This window comes from Salvelinus sp. IW2-2015, linkage group LG33 (genome assembly GCF_002910315.2).
Source record: "Salvelinus sp. IW2-2015 linkage group LG33, ASM291031v2, whole genome shotgun sequence".
NCBI lineage: Eukaryota > Metazoa > Chordata > Actinopteri > Salmoniformes > Salmonidae > Salvelinus > Salvelinus sp. IW2-2015.
In genome coordinates this window covers 6,686,516-6,696,040 of record NC_036872.1, presented here as the reverse complement: position 1 = coordinate 6,696,040, position 9,525 = coordinate 6,686,516, and the positions used below count along the sequence as shown (strand labels likewise).

The window sequence follows — 9,525 nt, the reverse complement described above, 5'->3', positions numbered from 1 at the left end:
ACCGCGCGTCACGAGCCTGAGACACTCTGCCAGACACCTGACTCATTCAGCTCCCATTCCCCCCTCCTTTATAGCAGAAGCCCGAAACAAGTTTCTAAAGACTGTTGACATCTAGTGGAAGCCTTAGGAAGTGCAACTTGACCCCATAGACACTGTGTATTCGGTAGGCCAAGCTTTGAAAAACTACAAACCTCAGATTTCCCACTTCCTGGTTGGACTTTTCTCAGGTTTTCACCTGCCATATGAGTTCTGTTATACTCACAGACATCATTCAAACAGTTTTAGAAACTTCAGAGTGTTTCCTATCCAAGATGATTAATACTATGCACATATTAGCATCTGGGACTGAGTAGGAGGCAGTTCACTCTGGGCACGCTATTCATCCAAAAGTGAAAAACAGGTTTTTAACCACATTTTCCCACCAACATCTGCGTCTTAACATGCAGATGGAAGCAAACAGATTGAAAACAGAAAAGGGGATCTTATGATCTTATTGTTTCCGCTTCTGAAGAGATATAATAAAATACAATTTTCACAATTAAGAATAGATGATCTTATAGTAAAGAAATACAATGTTTTGGGGGTTTTAAGTAACCTTTATTTTTTCTGTTATGGTGACAATTTCCTCATACAAAACAGCCCAATACTGTACATCACAGTATGTAGAATACTTTGCAGAGTAATGTTTGTTGTAACATTTCTTTCATGAAGGCAGCAATTATTAAACCCTACCCCATCTGAAAGGACATCATTAATGTGTTATGCAAGGAAAATGTCACTCTTCATACAAACCTATCGGTGTAAACAACAACAAAATTGTATTAATGTAAAAAAACACACCAATTAATAATTTCACTCAGATCAATTTGTCTGCTCAATAAGCAATACTTTTTGTTCTTCAAAGAAAATATAAAATATGGATTTTCTATTACTCATGTTAATGAGTTAATGTTTTATTTTATAAAATATGTTAGAAAATTAACTAATTTATTGGGGGGAAAAATACACTTCATTACACACATAACAAGTTACTAAATATTATATTGGCTAATGAGACATAGGATATTTGGATATTTAAATCATGGGCCTACATATTTAATAATGTATTGGTAAATATAATATTTAGGAAAAATATTTTTATATAAATCAAATACAGATTTTGTACAAAATAATTTAAGCTATGACAGATATTCAAGGGCATCTTTCATAAAATAGTCTACATTTTAATTGTAAGGATCTACCTTCAAGATTTGCTTTCATTATTTTTCAGACAACCTTAACTTAACCTTTATTCAAGTGTCTGCAATGGGTAGCTCCCACAGTCATAAAAAAATGTAATATTAGGCTTCATTTTTATTTTAAGCAGGGAAACACAATTTACATAATGTTCTGCAAAAAATGTCATAATTGTCAGTTTAAGTTATTGGAAGACATGGAAATCTATGGCTTACAATATTTTAGCATCTTAAAAATAAAGTTTAGAAAATTAAGGCAATAGGCCAACAATTGAGATGTTAGACCTCAATGGGATGTAAAATCCATGTTATTCCCAGCCTACTACATCTTTATCCATACTGGGGGGTATCCTCTCTACAGGTGTTGTGTCCACTTCCTCATCTTCCTGTGGTGCAGCAGGAGAGAGAGCCCACAGCAGTACACCATGCTCTTCACTATCATCACTGTATAAACCAGAGAGGCCAGGTTCAGACTGCACATGACGAAGAAGGGATCTGCGGAAAAGAAAAGAGTATATAGGCCGAGATTTTAGCCAGTGAATTTACTTGAATAAGTCATGTTTTCAGTTAGTTTTTGTTTGCGGTCATCTTCTTCAAATCAAGCTTTATTTATACAGCACATTTCAGACATGGAATGCAACAAAATGTGCTTCACAGGAAAAAATGAATACAAACAATGAAAATAAAAACGGAAATATTTACTACACAACAAACACAAGAGGATAAAAAACAAAAGAATAACAATAAAAACTGAACGACTAAAAAAGCAACCCCCAAGCTAAAAAGGTGTGATTTAAAATCTATTTTAAATATGTCAACAGTATCAGCCCCCCTCAGGTTCTCTCGCAGCCTATTCCAACGACTGGGGGCATAATAACTAAAGGCTGCCTCTCCATACCTCCTCGTCTTTTGGATGGTTAACCTCTCTGGGATATGTGGGACGGTAGCGTCCCACCTAACCAACAGCCAGTGAAATTGCAGGGAGCCAAATTCAAAACAACAGAAATCTCATAATTAAAATTCCTCAAACATACACCATTTTAAAGATACACTTCTCGTTAATCCAGCCAAAATGTCTGATTTCAAAAAGGATTTACGGCGAAAGCCACCTTGCGATTATGTTAGGTCAGTACATAGCCACGGAAAAACACAGCCATTTTTCCAGCCAAAGAGAGGAGTAACAAAAAGCTGAAATAGAGTTAAAATGAATCACTAACCTTTGATGATCTTCATCAGATGACATTCATGGGACTTCATGTTACACAATACATGTAAGTTCATATTTATATCCAAAAATCTGAGTTTACGCGGGACGCTGCTGTCTCACTTGGCCAAAGCCAGACAAAATGCAGCGCGCCATATTCAAATAAAATACTATAAAAATCAAACTTTCATTAAATCACACATGAGAGATACCAAATTAAAGCTACACTGGTTGTGAATCCAGCCAACATGTCAGAATTCAAATAGGCTTTTCGGCGAAAGCAAACAATGCTATTTTCTGAGGATAGCAACATTGTAAACAAAGAGAGATAAGCATATTTCAACCCTGCAGGCGCGACACAAAACGCAGAACTAAAAATATAATTAATGTCTTACCTTTGACGAGCTTCTGTTGTTGGCACTCCAATATGTCCCATAAACATCACAAATGGTCCTTTTGTAATTCCGTCGATATATATCCAAAATGTCCATTTATTCTGCGCGTTTCATCCAGAAAAACACCGGTTCCAACTTGCTCAAACGTGGCTACAAAATATCTCAAAGGTTACCTGTAAACTTTGCCAAAACATTTCAAACTACTTTTGTAATACAACTTTAGGTATTTTTTTACGTAAATAATCGATAAAATTGAAGACGGGATGATCTGTGTTCAATACAGGATTAAAACAAACTGTAGCATGCTTTCTGGTTAAGCGCCTCAAACAAAAGTACACTTCACTCGACTCTCGTTCTGAACAGGGCTACTTCTTCATTATACAAAGGAAAAACCCTCAATCAATTTCTAAAGACTGTTGACATCCAGTGGAAGCGGTAGGAACTGCAAGAAGGTCAATTAGAAATCTGGATTCCCAATGAAAATCCATTGAAAAGAGAGTGACCTCAAAAAAATTGGGACCTACTGGGTATATAACTTAAAAGCACGTCTGACATATTGGGGCGCATAATTGAGGATTAATTCCAAAACCAATAGAAGACTCTTAAAAACTTCTTCAGGATTGGTGGGTCCATTGCGGGACGGTTGAGCTAACATAGGCTAATGCGATTAGCATGAGGTTGTAACTAACAAGAACATTTCCCAGGACATAGACATTTCTGGTATTGGCAGAATGCTTAAATTCTTATTAATCTAACTGCGCTGTCCAATTTACAGTAGCTATTACAATGAAATAATACCACGATATTGTTTGAAGAGAGTGCACAATTTTGAACATATAAAGTTATTAAACCTCTCTGGGATAGCGGGACGGTAGCTTCCCACCTGGCCAACTACACTCGTTGTGAATCCAGCCAACATGTCAGATTTCAAAAAGGCTTTTCGGCGAAAGCATAAGATGCTATTATCTGATGATAGCACAATGTCAACAAAGAGAGTGTAGCATATTTCAACCATGCCGGCGCTACTCAAAACGCAGATATAAAATATAAAACATGCATTACCTTTGACGATATTCTTTTGTTGGCACTCCAATATGTCCCATAAACATCACAAATGGTCCTTTTGTTCGATTAATTCCGTCCATATATATCCAAATTGTCCATTTATTTGGCGCCGTTGATCCAGAAAAAAACAGCTTCCAATTTGCGCAAAGTCACTACAAAATATCTKAAAAATTACCTCTAAACTTTGCCAAAACATTTCAAAGTACTTTTGTAATACAACTTAAGGTATTTGTAAACATTAATAATCGATCAAATTGAAGACGGGTCTATCTGTTTTCAATACAGGAGATCAACAAACAAACGCTACATTTTTTTGTCTTGCGCAACTCCCAAACAGTACACATGACGTTACTCTACTTCCTGATGGCCTTCTTCTTCATTGCACAAATGAATAACCTCAACCTATTTTCTAAGACTGGTGACATCCAGTGGAAGCAGTAGGAACTGAGAACACCGTGATTAGAAATCTGGCTTTCCAATGAAAGCTCATTGAACAGACAGTGACTTATAAAAAAAATGTTTTTTTAATGGTTATTCCTCTGGGTTTTGCCTGCTACATAAGTTCTGTTATACTTACAAATATGATTCAAACAGTTTTAGAAACTTCAGTGTTTTCTATACAAATCTAATAATATGCATATCTTATATTCTGGGGATGAGTAGAAGGAAGTTGAAATTGGGCACGCTATTTTTCCCAAAGTGAAAACTCTGCCCCCTATCCTAGTTAATAAGTAAAATTTGCAGGTTCTTCCATTTAAATTAGACATTTTAAACATTCCCATAATAACCTAGATGAACCAACTTCTCAGGTTAATTAAAGTTGAATTACCAGTTGCATATAAAAGGTATGATTAATCATTATCATTGATTAACCAAAAATATGCTTTTGCAAATTCATTAACGTCCAACTCCCACATTACTGATACAGTACTGTAACATCTATAAATATAATACAATTGTCTTTGAAGCTTCCAACGTATTCCAAAACCAAACTTTGGAAAAATAGGAACTTTATTTATATTTTCTTTCTCCTCTAAAATGTTCTAATAATGTGCAAGCTATCAGAGCAAGTGGTCCACACTCCCCCGCTAATTAGTGAACCCTCACTCATAAGATGATTGATCTCTGACCTCAGCAGCGATACCAACCCTAACTTTGCCACTAGCGGAAAAACAGTAGAAATCGCGACACACACTCTCCAAAATCATCCTTCGGGCACAGTTTAGCCCGGATGTCTTGCCATCCGAGACTGGCATCGGTCCAATACCGCAGCGCACAGCTGAAACACAAGCAGGAAATGGTAGACATAAAGGGACAGGTGGAGAGAACTGGGAACCTGATGACAAATGCAGAAAAGGGATACATTTAGCTAGCTATGGAACTGCGTTTGAAAACAGAACAATTAAATGTAATTGCAAAAACTTATGAAGACGAACGAGCAGAAACTCTTTAACAAAATCGCCTTCTACAGGAACAACTCGATTTAGCCAAAATTAAATACGACGATGTCCACGCCAAACTAGATAAATCTGACGAGTTATCTACAAACTGGAGCGAGCAGCTTGATAACATGCATGCAGTTTTGTTGAACGTTACTCAAAGTAACAATGTTCTACTCAAAAGGCTGCAGACCAAAGACGATCAGTTATTAATGAACAGAATGACTAGGTTGGATGACAGGTCAGCAAAACTTATTGAAGTTGCTGACCAAATGAATGATGAGAGAACTCATGTGATGAAGATATTGATTTATAAGCAAGCGGAGGAAATATCATCACTGAATCTCTCGCTCAGTACTCAAGACCTCTATCTGCAAACCATGACAGATAAGTATGAGACCAAAAGTAGAAAGTGCGACACTCACGTGTCCAAAATCAGTACTCTAAGTGCTCAAGGGTGGCAGGGTAGCCTAGTGGTTAGAGCTTTGGGCTAGTAACCGAAAGGTTGCAAGTTCAAATCCCCGAGCTGACAAGGTACAAATCTGTCATTCTGCCCCTGAACAAGGCAGTTAACCCACTGTTCCTAGGCCATCACTGAAAATAAGAAAGTGTTCTTAACTGACTTGCCAGGTTAAATAAAGGTAAAAATAAATAAAAAAGTTGACTCTGCAATGCAGCAGAATATCACCCTTAGGTATAATCTGATGGAATTCCAGAATGGTCATGCACTACAGTGTGACTACCCAACCAAGCATCTGGAGTCCGGTACTATAAGGAGTGAAGACGATAGATGGTTTCAGACTTTTCCTCCCTCATGTGTCCCTCAGTCTTCTCCTCTTGGCCATTCGGCACTGAGTAATATGGCACCTCTTCACCAACAAAGCCGAAGTTTGGCTTCTCCACTTGGCCTTTCGGCCCCAATTTCCCCACAGGATGAAGCCAACCCTTTCCGCCTGCTTGGCACGGAACACCTTGACAAACTCGTCAAGAATTTCCCCACCTTTGACCCCGTTCCAGGTCAGCCAAACTATACTGAGACGTTCCTAGCTGACAGATGACGCATTGGATGGCTATCGGAACGCTACGGATTCTGACAGGGTTTACCTGTTGAAGTGAACGTCGAATAGACACGTGACGAGGTTCATTCGTCAACAACAGCAACACGTGCTAAATGACTACGCTAAACTTGCCACAGTTTTGAAATTAGAATTCAGTGGTTCTGCAACTTACAAACACGATAGCTCACACACCCACAAGCTTACTATCATAGGCTTTGTTCAGCTTACTTTGGCCTACTCACTGAAAGAGGAATGGAAGAGCTTTTACCATTCAGACAAATGTTTCTGTCGAACATGTATCCCACCATTACCTACTTGGGCCCTACAGCCCACGTTGGCTTGCCTATCTTACAACTCAGAGAGCTTGCAAATACAGCTTTTGAGGCATCAAAAGCTCGCAACGCTAAGAGCCTTGACAACTTGGTTTTGAAGTTTGACCAGGAGGACTCACTACAGTTAGAGGGTGCATTATCAGGTATTGGAGCGTTGAGAGATGACACACAACAACGGTTTCTACCATGAAACCACGAATACAATAACCTCTGCGGTCGAAATAACAGTAAAGTACATCGCCATCAAAACGACTACCGCTCTACAATCGACCTGTTCGCTATGTTCCTGCACCCAACCCACAAAAAGTGTCAGAGCACAAGGGTAACAAAGGGTTAAAGGACAATCAAAACGTTGACCAATGTTCTCTAGAAAGAGAGAATAATTTGAGAAAAGGGTAAAAGATAAGTCACAAGGACTAGACAGGGAATTGCCGGATACCAGGTCCGCAGGAATTAACACCCTTAGCACCCTTAAAAATCTAATTTCTCCCACTCTCACTCCAGACCCTATCCAGGGCCTGCTTGATAAAGAAACAAGCCCACAGGCTTTGTCTATAGACTCTGATACAAAGTTTGCGAGGAAAAGGTCAAAAGCTTTGCTAAAACAAAGCCCACTCAAAATCATAAGTCGATCTGTTTTCACCTCGACACATCACGTCATTGCGAACGACCACTCCACTTTGTGGGCAATATTTCCACTAATCACGACACGAAACGGCCATACCTGGAAACAGTCCTGAAGGTCTGCTTATCTTGTCATGCGCTAATTGAGTCAGCTGCGAAAATATCGCTCATCTCTCAAACATTGTTCAATGATCTCAAAAGGGCTTTGAAGCCAACTAAACATTGGTTAACTTCTTATGGCTGCAGGGGCAGTATTGAGTAACTTGGATAAAGGTGCCCATTTCAAACGGCCTCGTACTCAATTCTTGCTCGTACAATATGCATATTATTATTACTATTGGATAGAAAACACTCTCTAGTTTCTAAAACCGTTTGAATTATATCTGTGAGTAAAACAGAACTCATTTTGCAGCAAACTTCCTGACAGGAAGTGGAAAATCTGAAATCGATGCTCTGTTCTAGGGCCTGCCTATAAATGRCRTTSATATWTAWRAGTATACATGCACTTCATACYRCTTCCACTAGATGTCYACAGGSAGTGAGAGAAGAAATMGAGTGMATAACTTCATCTGGGGTCGAATAAAAGCTCTTGGCATGACGTGACCCCAATTTCCTGTTTCCTGGAACGCGCGAGAAGGGACCTGGTATTGCCTTCTGTAAAGCTGTCGTTATAGACGACTAATATCTCCGGCTRTGATTTTATTTGATACATGTGAKAATATKATCGTAAAGTATGTTTTTTCAATATAGTTTAATTAGATTATTGAAATTTTTTCGGGACGTTAGGCGTGTTGCTTTGTCTGCGTATGTTCAGGAAGGAGAGCTTCGCGCCACTTTGCTAGCTTTCCGTGCTAATTGACTGGAGAAGAGGACATTCTAAATCCAAACAACGATTGTTCTGGACAAAGGACCCCTTGTACATCATTCTGATGGAAGATCATCAAAAGTAGGACCCAGTTTATGATGCTATTTCATATATCTGTCGAACATGTTGTACTAGTAGTTTGCGCCCAGATTTTGGGCACTCTCTCGCTATAACTAAGCTGGATGTCGTAATGAAGTTATTTCTAGAATTCTAACACGGCGATTGTATTAAGAACTAGTGTATCTATCATTTCCTATACACATGTATTTTTTTGTAATGTTTATGAATACTTATTTGGTCAGAATATGTGAGTGTCAGAAAAATATCCGGACGTTGTGGGAAAAAGATGCTACGTTACCACAATGTATAACCACTGATTTCAGCTCTAAATATGCACATTTTCGAACAAAACATAAGTGTATGTATAACCTGATGTTATAGGACTGTCATCTGATGAAGCTTATCAAGGTTAGTCAAAAATTATATATATTTTGCTGGTTTGTTACGATCGCTAACTTTTGCTGCTGGTAAATGGCTTGTGTTTCTGGCTATTGTGGTAAGCTAATATAATGCTATATTGTGTTTTCGCTGTAAAACACTTAAGAAATCGGAAATATTGGCTGGAATCACAAGATGCCTGTCTTTCATTTGCTATACACCATGTATTTTTCAGAAATGTTTTATGAGTATTTAGGTATTTGACGTTGGTGTCTGTAATTACTCTGGCTGCTTCGGTGCTATTTCTGACGGTAGCTGTGATGGTAGTTGCAATGTAAAACTGATTTATAGCTCAAATATGCACATTTTTCGAACAAAACATAGATTTATTGAATAACATGTTATAAGACTGTCATCTGATGAAGTTGTTTCTTGGTTAGTTTGGTTGGTTCTTGGTTAGTTAGGTTGGTTTTGTGCATGCTACCTGTGCTGTGAAAAATGTCTGTCCTTTTTTGTATTCGGTGGTGAGCTAACATAAATATACGTGGTGTTTTCGCTGTAAAACATTTTAAAAATCAGACATGTTGGCTGGATTCACAAGATGTTTATCTTTCAAATGCTGTATTTGTCAGGTTTTGGCCAAGACTGTTCGGGTTTTGGTCACTAGATGTCCCCATTGCACCTTTTTTGTACCTTTTGTTTTTCTTGCAATAATTATTGTTTGCACCTGTAGGTCATTCCCTTGTTAGTATTTAAACCCTGTGTGTTCCTCAGTTCCTTGCTCAGTGTTTGTATGTTAGCACCCAGCCCCAGCCTTGTTGTGAACATATTTCTCTTGTTGGATTTTCCAGAGGTTCTCTGGTTTAGTTC

The 9,525-nt window shown here is 38.3% G+C and overlaps 1 protein-coding gene across 1 annotated transcript in view; it reads right to left on the bottom strand.

The window, feature by feature from the left end:
* Positions 1 to 1,148: 1,148 nt before the first annotated feature.
* Positions 1,149 to 9,525, bottom strand: part of LOC111958086 (uncharacterized) — a 29,262-nt gene continuing 20,885 nt past the window's right edge. Inside the window, exon 7 of the mRNA XM_070437083.1 lies at positions 1,149 to 1,730. Coding sequence (XP_070293184.1) covers positions 1,591 to 1,730 — 140 coding nt within the window. The 3' untranslated portion in view covers positions 1,149 to 1,590. The remainder of the gene's footprint in view (positions 1,731 to 9,525) is intronic.